The sequence below is a fragment of the Solanum stenotomum genome, chromosome 7 (assembly GCF_019186545.1).
Source record: "Solanum stenotomum isolate F172 chromosome 7, ASM1918654v1, whole genome shotgun sequence".
NCBI lineage: Eukaryota > Viridiplantae > Streptophyta > Magnoliopsida > Solanales > Solanaceae > Solanum > Solanum stenotomum.
The window spans coordinates 1,973,868-1,993,068 of NC_064288.1; the positions used below are offsets into that span (position 1 = coordinate 1,973,868).

Consider the following 19,201-nt stretch of genomic DNA (forward strand, 5'->3'; position numbering starts at 1 on the left):
TAATATATATTAAGTATTTACAAATTACGTAAAAATATTATAAATTACATTATTAACAACTTAAAATATTTAAAAATCATATTAAATTTAAATAACTCACTATATTTTATCTGTGTCACATACATTAGGACAAAAAATAATAGTTATTGGGCCCGTGCGTAAGAGAGTTTATGCCCAAGTATAATATATAATGTTCAATGACTCTCCAAATTTCATTTGTGTCACATAAATTGAGACAACAAAAATAACATATATTGGGTCCATTTTGATTTATTTGTCTTATTTTTTAAAATCTTTTATATTTAAAAATTGCGTAAAAATACTATAAATCATAATAATTGACAACATAAAATATGTTTTGAAAAAGATACAAAAAATTCCATTGATTCTTGAAGTTAATCTATCGTAAAAATACTATAAATCATGATAATTGACAACATAAAATATTTCAAAAATAAATACATTTAAAAAAATTCGATTGATTCTTGAAATTAATCTATCGTTAAAAATTATGTATAAAATACAATAAATCGTGATAATTGACAACTTAAAATATTTATTTAAAAAACAGAAAAAAAAATTGATTTATTTTTAAAATTAAATCGTGATAATTGACAACATAAAATTGTTCAAAAATGTTGTATGTGGGTAGTCTTATTGTGCCTTGAATAACGTCAAAGAAAGTACAGGTTTGTGATAAAAAACTTATTCCTTTATCCACGCAAACAATCGCTTCAAAAACTTCGTTATTAGCCCCAAAACATACCATTTATGTTATTGGGCCCGTGCATAACACGGGCAACAAAATCTAGTACTTGAATAAAATTGAGCGACCTTTTTCGTTAAAATAATAGTTTAACGTGTTTGGTGTATTCTTATTCATAATTCCAAATACTTTTTACAGTAAAAGTTTAGTGGTCATCCATAAAATTATTCAAAATAATAAGACATGAACCAATTAATATAAGCCGTAACAAATTTGAATAATATTTGAGCAAAAATCAAAATATAATTGAAAGTAATAGATTCCTTTTTTATTTTATATATAAATTGATGAAAACTCTTCTCAACCTATGATAAAATAAAGTTGATGTTCGAGCAAAAAGCATATATTTAGTGACAAAATCAACAGCATAGGCTGGAAAACATCAGGCTTCCTCCATTGATGGAGGTTTGAAGCTCACGAGAGAATATTCAGAGAGAGAGAAAGTGGAAAGATATTATTGAGAATCAAAACTGACAATAAACAATACAGGGTATTGTGTATATATATACACATTGTTCAACTAACCAACTTGATCTGACACAATAACAAACTTAACCAACTGATTTTATGAACTCAACTAATTCTATGAACTCTAAAGCTAAATGTGATGAATTAAATTAATTACAAACTAATTGAAACTAATTGTAATCTCATCACCCCCCCCCCCCCTCCCCTCAAGTTGGAGGTGAGCTAAACACATACAACTTGCCCAAAAGTGTAGCATGCTTAGCACCAGTTAAGGCTTTGGTGAAAACATCTGCCAATTGAGAGCATGTAGGAATGTGTCGAAGTGTGATCAGGCCTTGTTGGAGCTTGGTTCTGACAAAGTGACAGTCGACCTCTATGTGCTTAGTTCTCTCATGAAAAACTGGGTTCTTAGCTATGTGGACTGCTGCCTGACTATCACAGAAAACAGGTATAGGCAAGGAACATTGCACTGTCATCTCATCAAGCAACTTTTCAAGCTATACCAATTCACCCACTACTTGTCTCACAGCTCTGTACTCAGCTTCTGCAGAAGATAAAGAGACTGTGGCTTGTTTCTTGGACTTCCAACTAATAGGACTATCACCCATGAGGACCAGGTAACCACTAACTGACTTCCTTGAATCAGGACAAGTAGCCCAATCGGAATCACAAAAAGCATTGACAGTGAGGTCAGGTTTAGTGGAAACAAAAACTCCTAAAATAGGATCTTGTTTGAGATATCTTAGGACATGGTAAGCAGCCTTCAAATGAGGTTCTCTGGGTGACTGCATGAACTGGCTGAGGTGCTGGACACTATATGTTATATCCATTCTTGTGTTAGAGAGAAAATTGAGCTTGCCGACCAACTTTCGATAGTGAGTAGGATCCAATAATAACGTGCCTTCTGTGGCTTTTAGTTTTTCAACAGGATCAAGTGGTGAAGTAGTGGTCTTGCAGTCAAGTAAATCGAACTCCTTCAGGAGGTCAAGAGTAAACTTTATTTGTGAAATGAGGACATCATCAGGTTTATATAGTATTTCCAATCCCAGAAAATAATGTAGTTTCCCCAAGTCCTTTATTCTAAACTGATCATGCAAGAAAGCCTTCAAAGAGGCAATTCCCTCAAAGTCAGTCCCAGTCAAGATGATATCATCAACATATACAGCAACAAATACTAGTGAGCACCCTTTCTTCTTATAAAACAGTGAATAGTCACTGTTTAAATGAGTGTACCCCTTTGAGCAGAGGTTGCTAGCTAATTTGTCATACCACTGCATGCTAGCTTGTTTCAACCCATACAATGACTTCTTCAATTTGCAAACCATGTCTTTACCATCTATTGCAAGTCCTTGTGGCAATGTCATGAAGACTTCCTCATTCAAGTCACCATGAAGAAAGGCATTATTAACATCTAACTGATACAAGTCCCAACCTTTCTTAACAGCTAAGGAAATAAGAGTCCTTACAGTAGTCATTTTCACTACAGGTGAAAAGGTCTCATTGTAGTCTATGCCAGCCTGCTGTGTGTACCCTTTCACTACCAATCTTGCCTTGAATCTCTCTATACTTTCATCTGCCTTGTATTTAATTTTATACACCCATCTGCACCCAATGGCATGCTTACCTTTAGGCAAAGGGACCAGTTCCCATGTGTCATTTGCATACAAAACATCAAATTCTTATGTCATTGCCATTTGTCATGCAGGGTTTAGGATTGCTTCTTCATAAGAGGAAGGTTCACTGTTATGTGAAATGGTATGAACTAGCTGCTAACTCTTGGGACATAGGGAGGTTAAACAGACATAGTCATGATTAGACATAAATGAGGTGAGGGAATGTAGTGGAGCAGAGGTATTAGTGTTAGAAGTAGAAGGATGCAGTTTAGGCAAGGTGTAGTTTTATTCTTTTAAGTAGGTGGGGGTGTGAATGGACCTGGTTGTCCTTCTAGGTTCTTGTGGAGCAGCACTATGTGAGAGTGTGGGAGCAATTTCAGGCTGTGTACATGGATTCAGTGTAGTTTCAGTATCATTATTATTAGTGGACACATGATCATGAGTAACTCTTAGTGATGCATGAGAATTCAACACTTCATCATGAACAAAAGTATTATTTGTACCAGGTACACTGGGCAATTTATCAGAATGATGGACAAGTGAATTTATGACAGAATTAAAACTTGAATTGACAGGAGCAGTAACAAAAGGAAACATAGTTTCATGAAAAAGAACATCCCTAGATACATGAATTCTTTTGGTAGCCAAGTCTAGGACCTTGTAACCTTTTGTATTGTAGGGATATCCAACAAAAATGTGTGGTGTGGTTCTTGGTTCAAATTTATCCTTGTGGCTTTTCAAGGTGGTTGGAAAACAAAGGCATCCAAAGCTTCTAAGGTGGGAATAGGTTGGCCTTTTTTGATACAGTAACTCATATGGGGATTTGTTATGTAACAACTTTGTGGGCAGTCTATTGATGAGATATGTAGCAATGAGGACACATTCTCCCCAATATCTTACAGGTAATTTTGATTGGAACAGGAGTGCCCTTGCTGATTCAAGAAGATATTTATGTTTCCTTTCTACTACACCATTCTGTTGAGGTGTATAAGGGCAGGATTTTTGGTGTATGATGCCTTTTTCTTGGAAAAAACAAGTTGCTTCTGCATTTGTGAACTCCAAGCCATTATCAGATCTGATGGCTTTAAGTTTAGTTTGGAATTGAGTTTTTATGAGAGTTACAAAAGCTTTTACAGTTTGTAATGCATTGCTTTTACACCTAAGTAATTGTGTCCAAGTAGACCTTCTATGATCATCTACCATAGTGAGGAAGTAATGATAACCATCATGAGTGGGCACATGATATGGTCCCCATAGGTCAATGTGAAGTAGTTCAAATACCTTGGTGGTTGTGGTAGTGTTGTCAGGGAAAGGCATTCTGGTTTGTCTAGCCATAAGGCATATGGCACAAGTAAAAGGCTGTTTGTTTGAAAAATGTATTGGTATGGTAGAGATACCTCTCATCTTTACAAAAGGCACATGTCCTAGTCTAGTATGCCACAAGAATTCACTACCTTGAGCATGAGTATGAACAGAATTAACAGCAAAAGAAGGAAAACTATTAACAGACCTTGAAGGAAAACCAACAGTACAAACTTCTTTATTGGAAACATGAGAACATTTTACATTGGATGGTGCTGAAGTTTGACATTCAGTCCCAGTTAAGACTTGCTTATTTTGAACTGAAGAAAGAACATGCTGGTAATTGGAAAAACAATCAGTAGAACAACAAATGACATGAGATAAACCACCAGAAGTTGGTCCACAGCTGTGGCATTTTGGACAGAAAAAGTACAGTCCATTCCTAGCTCTACCAAGTGCCAGAGGGCTCTTCAGAGAAGGGCCCTGCAATAGACAAGAAAAGTTGTCAAAACTGACTGTTCCTTTGAGTTGGAGTGCCAAACAATGAACTGAAATTAAGTTGAATTTGAAACTAGGTATGAATAAAACTTTGTACAGAGTTAAAGTTGAACTTAAACAAACATCACCAATTTCAGTTACTTTGACCTTGTATCCATTTGGTAAGGTGATCAAGGAGGGATAAGGTAGTGTCCTGAGGTTAGTGAGGGCATTTTTGGTGTAAGTCATGTGATGTGATGCTCCTGAATCTATGATCCAAGAATTAGCAGCTAATCTAGCACATTTACATGACAAATTACCTATCTCAGTAATTGAAGAATGACAAGTCAATATACCTGCTAGGTTCACTGCTCTACTAAGCATATCTCCTGAGCCATCAGTCTCATTTCCAGCCTGCAGAGATCCTAGGAGGTTGAGTAGCTGCTCATATTGACCTTTGGACAGATTCACTGGCATTTGCTTCAGTGACTCATCAGGTACCTCATTTCGGTTCATGTCTTCCTCAGAACTGTACACATTTGCTGCAGACCCTGAGCTTCTTCCTTTGGAAGGTCTAGAATTGGATGGGTAACCATGAAGTTTGTAGCACCTATCCTTGGTATGTCCAGTACGTTTGCAAAAGTCACAAAATAAATTTGATTTGTTACTAGTGCTGGAGTTGCCTCTTAAAACAGTGTTGGTGTTGGGATTGGAGCTGCTAGCACCTCCTTTTGAGGAGGTGTAGCTGGTCCTAAAACCTTTGGATCCTGCAGCAACATTAGATGAAACAGAGGCATTCAATGAAGTGGATTCCAAAACAGTGTGATTGTGAGGCCTGACTTCCCTTTGTCTTTCCTCTTGTGATAATATGGCAAAAACTTGTGCCATGCTAGGCAATGTAGACATCATGAGAATGCTTCCTCTCACAACTGTGTACATTTCATTCAAGCCCATCAAAAAATGCACCAGTCTCCTATCCTGTTCAACTTGGTGCATTTTGGCTTTACCACCACAAACACACACACAACTACATTGAGAGTGAACATCAAGAGTGCTCATTTCCTCCCATAATTTTTTCATCTTCGTGTAATAACCAGTGACATCCAAAGTCCCTTGTACAAGATCATTGATCTCCTTTTGCAACTGATAGAGTTTACAACCATTAGTCTGGTTATATCTATCTTCCGGTTCATCCCAGAGTTCTTTGGCATTGTTAACATACTGTAAACTGTCGCGCAGATCAGGTGAGAGGGAATTAAGGATCCATGAAGTCACCATATCATCACACCTCTCCCACTGCATGAAAGAAGGATCTGTGGAAGCCGACTTAACAACTTTGCCAGTGATGAAACCAGTCTTACTTTTAACAGATAGAGCCTTGAGAATAGCTCGTCTCCAAGATCTGTACCCAGTTCCGTCAAAAACAGCTGGTAATAATGTTGAACCTGCATTCTCAGAAGGATGCAAGTCGAAATCCAATTGAGCAGGAACAGCAGGTGCATCTCCCATGGATGAAGATTGGAGAGTAATTGGAAACAATCCGAGAAGAGAAAGAAGAACAAATAGTAGGGGAACAAAAAATCACAAAATCCCTAAATCATAGTCGTGAAATCGAACTGAGAATCGAAGGATACGCAATACTCACGAAACAATGTGGATGCGGAAAGTAGGAATCATCCCCTGTGCTCTGATACCATGACAAAATCAACAGCATAGGCTGGAAAACATCAGGCTTCCTCCATTGATGGAGGTTTGAAGCTCACGAGAGAATATTCAGAGACAGAGAAAGTGGAAAGATATTATTGAGAATCAAAACTGAAAATAAACAATACAGGGTATTGTGTATATATATACACATTGTTCAACTAACCAACTTGATCTGACACAATAACAAACTTAACCAACTGATTTTGTGAACTCAACTAATTCTATGAACTCTAAAGCTAAATGTGATGAATTAACCTAATTGAAACTAATTGTAATCTCATCATTTAGTATTATTTATATCAAATGATTTAGTTTGGTGTTTGAGGATATTGAAATGCTCATGTGTAAACAAAAGAAACTAAACTTCATAATTCTAAGGTGTTACATGAAAATTGACGTTTGAAAATTTTAATATCTATTGGTTTTCCATCATTAAGTTATTTATTTATTCTTGATCGTAATTGTTTGATTATTTAACAAAATAATTGTACACTATTTGTGGCTCGTTAATTGTACTTGAAAACAAGAGATTTAAATGCATTTTGTTATTTTCTTACCATCGTAAAAATATAGGCACGGGATTAGTTTAAATAAACTTAGAGCTATCGATATAATGCACATAAGTAATATCAACCCACAAGTAATAATTCAGAGAAATTAATAGATCCTTTATTACTTGTATGATCGCATATATTTGTATATATGTTAGAAGCAACAAAAATTATGTTTAGTACTCCTACATTCACTTTTTACTTGTTACCGTCACTTTTGAGAATCAAACTATATATATAGACATTGATCAATATTTTAAGACGTAATTTTTCATCATATGAGAAAAATTACAATTTATAATATTTTCGTATAATTTTTAAATATCTAAATTTAAATGTCAAATTAACCTAATTTATTTAATTTCAAAGATTAGTTAGATTTTTTTTTATAAAGAGAAATATGACAGATAAAAAAAGTAAACTAAAAGGGGTATAAAGTACTAACAAAGAGACTTCTGAAAACTAAGACAATTGGTTTTACAACAAATGTTTTTAGGTTGTTTATATCAACTAATTAAGGAGAAGTCAAGTCAATTAAAGTTCACTTTTACAACAAATATTTTAGTCTTTCATAGTGTTCTAAATTCATTTACTCCATGTGTTGAACAAGGACTATATGCATAATCAATTCAATATACAATCCTACCATTGGGAAGCATTTTCAATCTTCCTCTTAGAAATTGTGCAAAAGAAACAAGCATTAGAGGACCATTATGCCCAAAGAAATTAAATTCCAATGTTTATTTATTTACTTTTCCAATTTATCTGTCCTATGTGGTGTCAAATAGACGAATTAGGTTGAATTTGGAAGGATAAAGATGGATTGAGATAGTAAATGAACGGATTATTGATTAACTCAAAAATTATTTGAGTTGAAAATCTGAAATGGGCAAAACTTAATTCGTTCCGTTATGGGATTATTACCAAATTTTAAGCTCAATTTTTAATAGGCTAAAATGAATTGAGTTAATAAATTAACGAGTCAATAATCTGTTCAAATTCGAACAGATTACGATTTCATGAACTTATTTTACCACCTCTATGATGTTCGAAACTCAACATCCCTACCAAATTTGAATTTGAGTTTATTTTTCCATTTTGTCATATAAAGGCTCACAAGACCAACTCAACTTGAAAGTAAAAACCATAAGTAGGTTTATCTTTTTCTTTGTCTAATTCTTTTTTCTGTCACGTTATTCTATTTACTTATCAAATCTGAACAAGTCGGATATTAATTACAGAAATAACAATAACATATTTATAATAATTTTTAAAATAAAATATAAAAAGAATTTTAAAATAGTTAGAAAAAATAAGATATGCGTAGATCTTATCCCTACTCTTAAGATAGAGAGGCATATCAATTGTTAAAGAAATTATTAATCTATTTTACATGGCGTGTATGGTAGAATAATTAATAATTGTGTGGTACGTGTATGACATTCTCCTATCAGAAAAAGACAGGAGAATTAGCAAAATAATAACAACAACAATAATAAAAAAATAAAATCCCTAACTCAACTTGAATTTGATGGGATATAAACCAAACCAACTTGTTGATAGATAACAAAATTGGATGAATAAGACAAAGTAGATTCAAGTCGAAGAAAAAGTGTTTTGTAAGTTGTAACAAAAAATTGAAGGGTTTTTGTTTGATATGAATATTTTTATATAGGGAAAAGACTAAATATGTTATTAAATTTTTAGAAAAAGGTTTATTTATGTCATTCGCCAAAAGTTTGGTTCATCTATATCATTACTGATAAATAAAAGGCTCATTCATGCTATTTTTTTAACTCAGCAATGGCATAGATGAGCCAAGCTTTTAACGAATGACACAAATAAGCCTTTTCTAAAAATTTGATAGCATATTTGAGTCTTTTCCATAGTTCAAATAGAAAAACATATTAAATACTTCAGAAGAAATATCCAAATTTACCCATATATACTTCTGTTTTTGTTTTAAAGTTATCATATATGTTATATTTCCTTTGAACTTCTATGTTTATTTTAAACTTTTGGGGAAGATTTTAAAACTCAATTTGTATTTATGTTTGTTGTTTGGTTGTTATTTGACAAATGCATTAACTAAATGTTGTTAAAATAGTAAAATTTATGATAGGTTATTCACGTCAAATCAATAAATATAAGATAAAAGTATTCTATACATATCATGTTATTCACATCAAATTAATAAATATAAAATATGAATATTCTACATATGATCTATTTGTCCTTTAACCATTGCTAGGTATACCTTCCGTTTCAATTTATATATTTAGTTTTGACTCGATACAAGTTTAAGAAAGTAAAAAAGATTGTAAAATTTTATAATCTTAAATTGAAAATATATAAAATATATATTTTTTAAAACAAATTAAAAAGAAAAATAATACAAGTAAATTAAAACGAAGGAAAGTCTAATTTATGATTCTATATCCAGAAAGTGGATGTATAATTTATTTATTTATTTTTTCAAAGTAAAGTAAATGTTAAAGCAGTAAACACAATAACAACTTTCAAATGTTTGAATACTTCTTTATCTTAAATGAAATGAAAAAAAAAGATAAAAAGTTGGAATTGGACATAGTATAAAGTTTCTAGAAGAAGTGGGCTGACTCTTTAGGATATTTTAGAATAAATATTGATGGCTACAACTATTATACCAAAAAAAAAAAAAACACACTTATATAATTGAGGCTTCTAGAAGTTTGGTACCATCACATGCCCTTTCAATTTTTATATCACCCCACTTTTCTCATTTTCCTTGTATTCCTCCTTTACTCTTTCCTCAAAAAAAAAAATCATATTTTTTCCTATATATATTCATTTTCTTGATTTGGGGTTTTGTTCAAGAATGTTTCTTTTTGGTACCTAAGAAGAAATGATGAATCATCAAGAATGGAATAGTACTAGTCTTGTTGATGTGTCTTCATTTTTGCTTTTTGAATCTACGGGCGATTCTGAGTTTGATTCTAGTTTTTGTAGTACGACAAGTGATGATCCAATTGATTCTTTGATCACTTTAAATTCTTCTCATCGACGTTTTCTTGAAGATGATGATGCACAATCATGTAGCTATGAAGATATGGAATTGGATTTCAAAATTGAGAACAACGATGATAATGATGATGATGATGATGATGATGGTGATGTGGATACTTATTCAAAATCTTCTAGTGATTTTAATCGTTGGAACAGTGATATGAAGGACGAGGATGAGGACGAGGACGATGGGAGCGTAGTTGAACAAGGTTGGATGAATAATGATGTTAATAGATGTAATAATTTGAAATTGAAAAGTAATGTTTGTAGTGTTGGTGTTGATTCTGAATTGAAGAGCCAAAAAGACAAGGATAAGCTTTTTTGGGAAACTTGTTTAGCTTCTTAATTTTAGTGAGTTATGATTTGTTCATATTTTTATCCAATCCACAACTTCCCAGTTCTGATCAAACTGGTTTCTTGTTTATTTTTTCCATTTTTTTTTTTTTTGGTTACAAAAACTTGTATCAAAAGTGTATATATAAATGAAAAAGTCGTGAAAATGCACTATCAAAGGTTATAATAAAGTGATGAATACCACTCCATCTTTCCGAAATCTCGAATTTTAGTTGAGATAATAAATTTGCTCTTAATAAAAAGTGAAATTTATCCTAGTCAGGCTCTAAAACGAGCAACGACTAGAAAAGAAAGCAAGTTGTGAATGAAAATCGAGTCTGAAATCAAAAGGGCAACAAAATTGAACAAAAATTCTAAAAGAGAAAAAAAATAAGGATGAAATCAAAAGGGCAACATTTACAAAGCAGACTCCATGCACAAAAATCCACACCGTCACCATTCCGTCTAATGTTGTTCTTTTGATTTCAACCTTATCTTTTATTGTCCATTTGAAATTTTTACTTAATTTTGTTGTCATTTTAGCTCCAGACTCAATGAAAATCCTAATCAAACTCCAAAACGAGCAATGGCAAGAAAATATAAAAAGAAAAGAAAGAAAGTTGGGAATGGAAATCGTTTCTTTCTTTTGTACTCCCTCCGTTTCAATTACTTTTTATTTCTTAAATTATACATATATGCCTTTTAATATGTATTTCTTTTCTCTTTTGTGTTGTCACTATCTATTTAAATTATTGTCATGAAATTGTGGGGTAGAATAACGTCATGATTTTGCTAGCCACTCAATATTAAGATATTTTGTTTAATGATAAAGATGATACATAAAAAAAATCCCTACAATCTCGTACCAAGCACCACAAAAGAAGCATATTACTAACTTTTTTTTTCTTTTGGGTCTAACCTGTAAAATTTAAATAAATTTAACTTATATACATTGTTAACAAGTTTTATATATTTGTGGTTTTAATTGGTTATAGAAAGTTTTTTTCACAAAATTTACCAGTTTAGGCTTGCTATAGACAATTATATACTGTTACAAGTTATTTTTACACAGATACAAAATTGTCACACTTTGACTCTGGAGAAATTGGACTCAATCAAAATTAGCAATTAGTTAAAAAATAAATTCACTTTTAGCAATTGCTTATAAGTTATAGGTTAGCAAATTCTTTATATCAACAAGGGAACAAATATGTTTGTCCACAAGATAAAACTTTGTAATTGTAGATTTATGAGATGACTAAAATCATTGAGTTTGTTTCTTGAAGTTCTTTTTTAAAAATAAAATAAAATAAGGGTAGTTTAAAGTTTGGTTTGAAGATAAGTTAAGCTGAGAATATTTATGTTACTATCAATTATCTTCAAAGCGGTTATTTTTGTATTATTTCTTAGTGACCACTTGATTTGTTGTATTAAAAATAGCATATAATTGCATAATTTTTAAAAACAAGTTATTTGTTTATAAAAAAACTCTTAATCATATTTAATAGGAAAAAAAAATTGAGGGACCTCGGGGTTATTTTTGTCATTTTTATTATTTAATCTCGAGATAAGAAACTCTCATATTATTATTTCACCCTTTGACGTGAATAATTTATTGAGATACTAATTACTTATCTTCATCATCTCATGATTAGTAATCAACTAAGGAGTAAAACGATACTAATTTTCTTATTTTAGAACTATTTGTATGTGTCTAGCATATTTCAATTTTATCTCCGATCTATTTATGTAGGTCGAACAACCTCAAACCAACACTACGTTTTCCACAACAAAATATAAGAAAAGAAATCAAAGAAAGTAATATTCATGGTTATGTAACGATGAAAATTCTCATTATATGTAACGACCAATTTAGTGTCATCGCGTTGTTACCTTTTTTCCCCTCATTTTCTATTTACTTATTATCTAATAATTATAGTTTATCTTTTATCCTAATTTTTTTATAGCAATTCTACCCAATATCCTAGCTTTATCCTTCTGACATTATGTAACGACGAAAGCGAAACAATCTATCGTCATCAATACAATATAATATATTATGAGACCTGTGGAATGGGAAAACCATAGCAAAAACTTAATGGTGGTTGAATCTAAAGCGCACCATGTAGAATATACAAAGATAATACTGTTACAATTAAAAAACAATTCACATGATTCATGATTAAGAGCAAAATGGAAATGGAGCACAAATGAACTTTGCTTCCATCAAATTCCCACTAGAACAATCACCTTTCACTGTTTTAGGGGCTATTAGTTAGTTGACCACTTCTCCTAAATGATGTGTGGCCACTCTCCAAAACAAGTCATTACTGTTTGATGAGAGTAAACATGATTCATGGAAAATGAAAGAACAACCCATAATCTTGTTAAACCAAAAGACAATGTTCTTTATGTGAATCGTCGCCTTTTCGTTAGAGATCCTTTGCTGATGAAACAAAGGGAAACCATTCTGTGTCTAGACTAAGCATAGCAACTTTTTACATAAAACAACCATTCACTGATGATATAGAGATTCAGGACTCCTAAAAGAAGCATCACCGGAATAGATTCAATCGCACCAGTTTGGATGAGACAGCCAACTAACTACATAGAACAGCAGACTCTACCATGTTCACATCTTACTTACCATATTGACATCTTTTGTGCTTCTACATGCTCCAGTTAATCTGCTTGCACCTTTAACCCCACAGAAACAGAAGTTGCTCGAGTCTTTACTATTGCTAGTGCTCAAGCCTGAACTCCTGTTTTGATTATTAAGTTGATGAAGAAGGATCTCCACAAATGGTGGAGGCACTCGTGGGTTTGTATTCGCTACACAAAATTCCTTGTAGTTGTTTCCGGAAGTCATTTTTTGCATGATTGTTCTCATCCACTTGTTGTAGGAAGTTTCCTTCTATCTCACTCAATGACTCAATTTCATCTCTGTCTTCACTGTTGTAGCTGTAATGAGGCTGTTCACCATCATCTGATGCTGGCCCTGGTGATTCACATCTATTCTCCATCTCTTGTTGGGTGTCAAATTCCTTCTCAGTTTGTCTATCAGAGAAACTAGATGACATGGGTGAATATCCTCCGCCTTCTGTCTCTCCACGTTCTCTTAGTGTTTTCACAATCAGGGTCTTCAGTAAGTTCATCACTTGAACAGCGTGCATAAGTGCTGTCAATGGATCAGACATCTGATACCAGAAACAAGAAATATAGTGATATGCTTCAACCAATTAGTGAAACTAGAATTTAAGATTTTCTATGCCTGAACTGCTGAAGTAAATTCAGTTTACCTGTGTCATATTTGGGGCAAAAACCATAGCAATGTTTCTGGCATTCATCTTGTTGGTTTCCTCTTGCTCAACAACGTCAGCCATAAGATCAATTGCCCACTTGAGCAAAGCGGTCTCAGTTGGCTTAAGCTGATTCACAAGCTCAATAAATTCCTTCTCGGTGTTGCATTGCAATACCTGTTCAGGTGAAAGCCCATCAAGCACACCTGCTGGAAGTTCACGGAACCAAGCTTTGATGAGTCCAGCCAAACAATGGACATTTATGTCGTCAGGCACAATGCCTCTGTTGAGCTGGTCCCTTACATGCTCTTCATGGCTATTCTCTGGGTTTATTCGGAAAATTCCTTCAGCCTAAAGGTTCATCAAGCAATACTTAGACAACTATTTTGACATTAAATATAATTACGGGGGAGACTTCCTCATGAATCAGAAATGATAGAAAAAATGTGATACCTTTAGACCATCTTGTGAGTATAAACGTTCCTGCATTAACAAGAGAATAGTCGGGACACTGTTGCCTCTTGTATCATAAGAACACTGCATTGACTCCGCGGAGATACCAAAAACACTGACACTGCAAAAACAATTGTACAAATTTAGCATGATACAATAATGAGCTTGAAACTCTGTATATAGTCTGGAAGCAAATTACAGACAACCACTGACAACTTCTTTTTTTTCATCATATTTTTTTTGTTTGGATAAAGAGCCAACCACTTACATAATAAATGTGACACACAGAAGTAGAAACAGGAATGAACATACACTTGCTGTTAGAAAAGTTTAAATTAACGAAGAGCTGAAGACAGTTCAAAGAATGGAGTGAAACTGAACAACATAGTATAGTGACGAACAGTGCAAAGAATTCAGCATCTGTATGATATGGTGGAATCATCGGCAATTGAAACAATAGCAATTACCCCACCATTCAAAAGGACCTCAAGCTTCTAACATCTGGAATCAACTATAACCAGTTCTTTTGTTTACCCTTTTTTCTTTTAAGGGATTAAATAAAGAAAGATAGAAGCTGCATACTACCATCCTCCTTGTACCGTCTTTATTTAGCATCAATGCCTTGCAATTACTTGGATAGCTAAATTCCAATAATTGCTGTCCTACAAATTTGTTTTTAGGTTGAAGCTACTAGAAGTCCTTAACCAAGGACACATCTTAGTTTTAAAGTAATGAGTTTAGCCCTTAGCAAAAGAAATGAAAATAGAGCACAAATCGTTGCAACTTCTGCGACCAGTGAGATAAACTGGGGACAAAATTTAGTAGTCTAGATATGTTTGAAGAGTTATGTCAAGATCTTCTTTATTACTATTTTTTACAGGAAATACCACAAGGATAAAACACAGAGCAGGAATAGCATCTGACCTTTGCATACTGGCATGGGGAATTTCTGGAGAATGAGAGGTTATTTTGACATTTTGGTCAAGGAACTACTACTTTCATCCCTCTTGACAATTCCGGGGGGATCTAGGGACCCGCGAGGGTGTTCACTCAAACCCCCTTGACCAAAAATCACATTGTATATGTAAGGTAACCTTCTTTTATTATTATGTGTATATATAGATTCTGAATCCTTGAACACAAGGAGTGGAGGCTGGCTCAGTGGTTTAGAGGTTTCAAAACTCACATTGAGGTTACGAGTTCAAATCCCAAGCACTACAGTTTTATATTTTGAACCCCCTTAATGAAATTCCTAGATCCGTTGATAGCAAAACTTACTTGTAAGGATATGACATTTGGGCCTAACTCAACCCCACCAGCTAGCTTATGAGGGCAGGATTCTCAAGTCCATATAAGCACACCACTAGTCCTCCATTCCCAACCAATGTGGGACTCTAACCCACTGTAACATTACTAAAATGACAATTCCGAAAATTGGGTTTAGATACAGACACAACTTTAAAAAACACTTCTAGTGTAATCAACTTCAGCAAGGTTATAAACTTGCTTTAATTTGGCGCAAAGATACTCATGTGAAATGAATAGAAAACCGAAAACCAATATGGTGGATATATCCAAGAAGTTATCTCTGGATCTTCTGTGTTACACGGGAGACACCACAAGAATCAAACACAGTACAGGAGCATGATCCCACCTTTGCATACTGTCCACAGAACTAGCTGGTAAATAAAAGGTTACTTTGACCATTTGGTCACAGAACTACTAATTTCTTCCAAAGTTACCACTCGAGTTGCAAGTTTGGCAGATGGTAATTAACAGCAGCTGTCTTGACGTACTACAATTCTATAAGATCCACTTCTAATTGGTAGCAAAACTTACTAAAAAATGACAATTCTGAGAAAGACGATTGTAGATGCAGACAGAACCTTAGATAATCACTAAAGGTGCAAACCAACTTACGCAAGGTGATGAATCATGAACATGCTCCAGTTGGTTACAAGGAGACTCGCGTGACAATTACTCCCTCTGTCCAATTTATGTGGGCACAGTTAGAATTTCGAGATTCAAACTTCTAAACTTTGACCGTGAATTCAGATATAGAAGCTTTAAGTTTTTTGAAATAAAATTTATATATTGGAAATTTACATAAAAATTACTATAAATCACAATAACTAACAAGTTAGAAATATCTAAAAGGCATATAAAGAAATTCTAGTCAAAGAAAAATTTGGTTGACTCTTGAATTCCAATTGTGCCACCTTGATTGGGACGGAGGGAGTAATTGAAAACCAAAAACCAAAAAACTTGCTTTCGGTTGGAGAGGCATGAAATAAACTGGTCTATTATGATCATGTACCCAAAAGGATAGGGGACCATAGGCATATCAAAATTCAGAACTATTAAATTACAAAGTAGGATAGTGACATAATTCCAATCTTCATAAGCAGGCCTATAATAAAAGTATTGACTAGTTGTGCGGTATTAGAGCATACTAATGCTATCTTCATCCTCAATTAGCTTTGCATTAATATGAGTTCGTTGACCACGTAAGGACGGCGATCCATCTTGATAACGAATTAACGATGTCCACTATAACAAGAAATTGAAATTAACCGTTCGATGTATTCTTGTTTTCCCCTCTTCAATTCCCAGTTAACACGATATTAAAAAAATTCAAAATTAATCGCGTTCTCCCCTCTTCAATTCCCAATGAACAACATGATCTTAACCTCAAATCAAATAGGATTAAAGTAATACACAGTAAATCAGTTGCATTTACTGCACGTATAAAAACATCACTATTTTTCAAAGTTTACATGAACTACTCCTAAACTTGTTGTATTGCACAGTCTGTTGACAGATCATCATACTAAAACATATTTACCCTCCGTTTCAATTTGTTTGCCTGCTATTGACTTGGCACCAAATTTAAGAAAGTAAAATAGACTTTTGAATCTTGTGGTCTAAAACATGTCACGCTGAAAATTGAAACTAAAGAGTTGTCAAAAAATGGAAGAAACATTCTTTCTAAAACGGACTACAAAGGAAAGTAATCAAACAAATCGAAACGGAGAGAGTATTTGAAAAAGTGAGCTTTACAAAGAATGTCTGTCCAAAGCTCATATAAAGTAGAGCCTTTACTCGTAAGTTGACAGCCAGTACAAAGATAGTCTAACTATAACAAATCCTCTGAGCATTAGTGAAAATTCACATAATTGATCCTAATTAGTTTGGAATTGGAGTTATAGTTGATTGAAGAATAAGTATCAAACACAGGTAACTAAGTTGAAAAAGTAAAAGTCTCATCTTTATCTCAGTTTTATGCTTTTTTTACAATCAGATGCAAACAACATAAAAGACAAAAAGAATCATGAAACCAAAGTCGACCCAGATCAATAATTTGAAATTTAAAAGCACCAAAAGGCCAAAAACACAATAAAGCTAAGATTTTTAAACAAACCTGGCACTGGGTGCTTTACAAGGGATTTCAACTTCAAACTCAACAGGAAGACCCAAAAACCCATGAAACCGATCGAAAGTAACATGAGTAAGATGCTGAACATTCGTAGGCCATCCAATTTCCATAGCATGAACTGTAGATTTCACCTCCTCCTTTCCATCAAAACGACAGTACACCATAGATTTCCTCAAAGCCGCTAACAAGAAATCCAACAAACACAATTGATGCTCCCGGTTTCTCTCTGCCTCCGTCATCCCTCCTCTTCTTATCTTCTCCGGAAATTTCTTTCGCCGGAAACAACCACCGCCGGCGCAGCAACAAAATCCCCTTTGAATCTCTGTTTCTTTAGGCCGTGTTTGGAATTGTTGAATTGGTTGCATTGAAGATTGTTTCGAGGTTTCTTCGGGGGTTTCAAACGGCCACTGGGTTTCAAATATTTTTTTTACTGACCAGAAAGCCCTTGCATTCAAGAATAAATTTCAGTTATACCATTTTCTTCTACAGAAATTTTGTGCTTTCAGGTAAGGTGTTGTTTACCAATCATCACTAATATTAATTAAGAATAAAGTCCACTTTGTTCTAACTAAAACCCAACTGCCCACTTTTATCTTTATTTGGATTATGTCAACTCATCAATTAATGATTTTTAATTATACATATTTATTATATGCACACTTTTAATTAATTACTCCCTCCGTCCACAATTGTTTGGCAGGTATACTAAAAATAGATGTCCAAGATTAATTGTCAATTTAAACAATCAAGAAATAATTAGTCACTTTTTTCCAATTATGCCCTTAATGATTGTGTAGTTCAATTGAAAAGTTATGTGGACTTTTGGTATTCTTGATATAGTAGGGTTATATTAGTCAAATTACACCTTGTATTAAATTTTCCTTGAGGGATGTGCATGACCTTACCCTGACAAACAATTGTGGACAGAGGGAGTAGTACTTTTTTTGCTCATTTTTACTTGTTCGGTATTAACTTCATTGTTGACACAATAACAACAACAATATATCAGTCATAAGTGGTGTCTGGGATAGTTCATTGTTGACACAACAACAATACCATATCAGTGGAATCTCACAAGTGATGTATGACAATATACAACAACAATAAATTAGTGAAATCTCATTTGGGTGTCTAAGATACGACCTGTGGTGTTTGGGATAGTAGAATGTACGCAACTTATCATTATCTTATGGTGGTGATAGAGAGAATTATTGACACACACATAATAAATAGAGTGACACTTTTTTTATAACTGTAGTCTCCGGGCCAACACAAATGGGAAGAATTACCTTGCGTTCTTTGTCTTTGATGAGTTCTGAATCTAAGATCTCAAGAATCTTAACCACTTTATTGACCACTAAGTCACACCCTTAAATGCAAATAACACTTTTTAAATATAATAAATTTAATATTTTAAAAATTATGTAATTAATTGTTTCTTGATTTTTTGAACTAAATATTAAGAGTGGATATATATTTTTTTGTATAGTAGTTGAAGAACTAAACTTTACCAGACAATCCAATTGCAGCGTTACAAATTTAAGTCTGCAATTGTTGTTTTTTCTTTCTCTTAGTCATTAACTCTAATTTATGTCTGTCTTAATCTTCATTAACTTTTACGAGCTATAAATTTTAAAAATTGTAACGTTCACGTGGGTCTTAAATATACCATTGATTGATGAGGACTTTTTTTAGTCAAATATTTATCGTACTTGTATATGAGTGTGAATTTCATTATGCTTTTATTTATT

General features: G+C 33.4%; 2 protein-coding genes and 1 pseudogene across 3 annotated transcripts; all 3 read right to left on the minus strand.

Annotated features, from left to right (window-relative positions):
* Nucleotides 1–4,315: 4,315 nt before the first annotated feature.
* On the minus strand, nt 4,316–5,553 carry LOC125871696 (uncharacterized). Its single transcript, XM_049552342.1, has 2 exons — nt 4,983–5,553; nt 4,316–4,632 (listed from the first exon to the last, which is right to left on the minus strand). Exons 1-2 carry the CDS (start codon nt 5,533–5,535, stop codon nt 4,598–4,600), a joined length of 588 nt encoding a protein of 195 aa, XP_049408299.1. The 5' UTR covers nt 5,536–5,553; the 3' UTR covers nt 4,316–4,597.
* LOC125871226 (uncharacterized) lies at nt 5,550–6,135 on the minus strand. Its single transcript, XM_049551825.1, has 2 exons — nt 5,650–6,135; nt 5,550–5,555 (listed from the first exon to the last, which is right to left on the minus strand). The coding sequence occupies exons 1-2, from the start codon at nt 6,133–6,135 to the stop codon at nt 5,550–5,552; spliced, it is 492 nt and encodes a 163-aa protein (XP_049407782.1).
* Nucleotides 6,136–12,347: 6,212 nt separating this feature from the next.
* LOC125871653 (rho GTPase-activating protein 2-like) lies at nt 12,348–17,986 on the minus strand (annotated as a pseudogene). Its single transcript, XR_007447030.1, has 4 exons — nt 17,436–17,986; nt 14,015–14,135; nt 13,562–13,912; nt 12,348–13,459 (listed from the first exon to the last, which is right to left on the minus strand). The product of XR_007447030.1 is annotated as a rho GTPase-activating protein 2-like (transcript).
* Nucleotides 17,987–19,201: the final 1,215 nt, after the last annotated feature.

What these genes read in the sequence shown, in the direction of transcription:
- LOC125871696 (XM_049552342.1), bottom strand. Translation starts at nt 5,535, where the DNA reads ATGATGTCTACATTGCCTAGCATGGCACAAGTTTTTGCCATATTATCA. An exon ending in TAGAGCAGTGAACCTAGCAG is followed by an intron (nt 4,633 to 4,982) that starts GTATATTGACTT and finishes TGTCTATTGCAG; the next exon opens with GGCCCTTCTCTGAAGAGCCC.
- LOC125871226 (XM_049551825.1), bottom strand. Translation starts at nt 6,135, where the DNA reads ATGGGAGATGCACCTGCTGTTCCTGCTCAATTGGATTTCGACTTGCAT.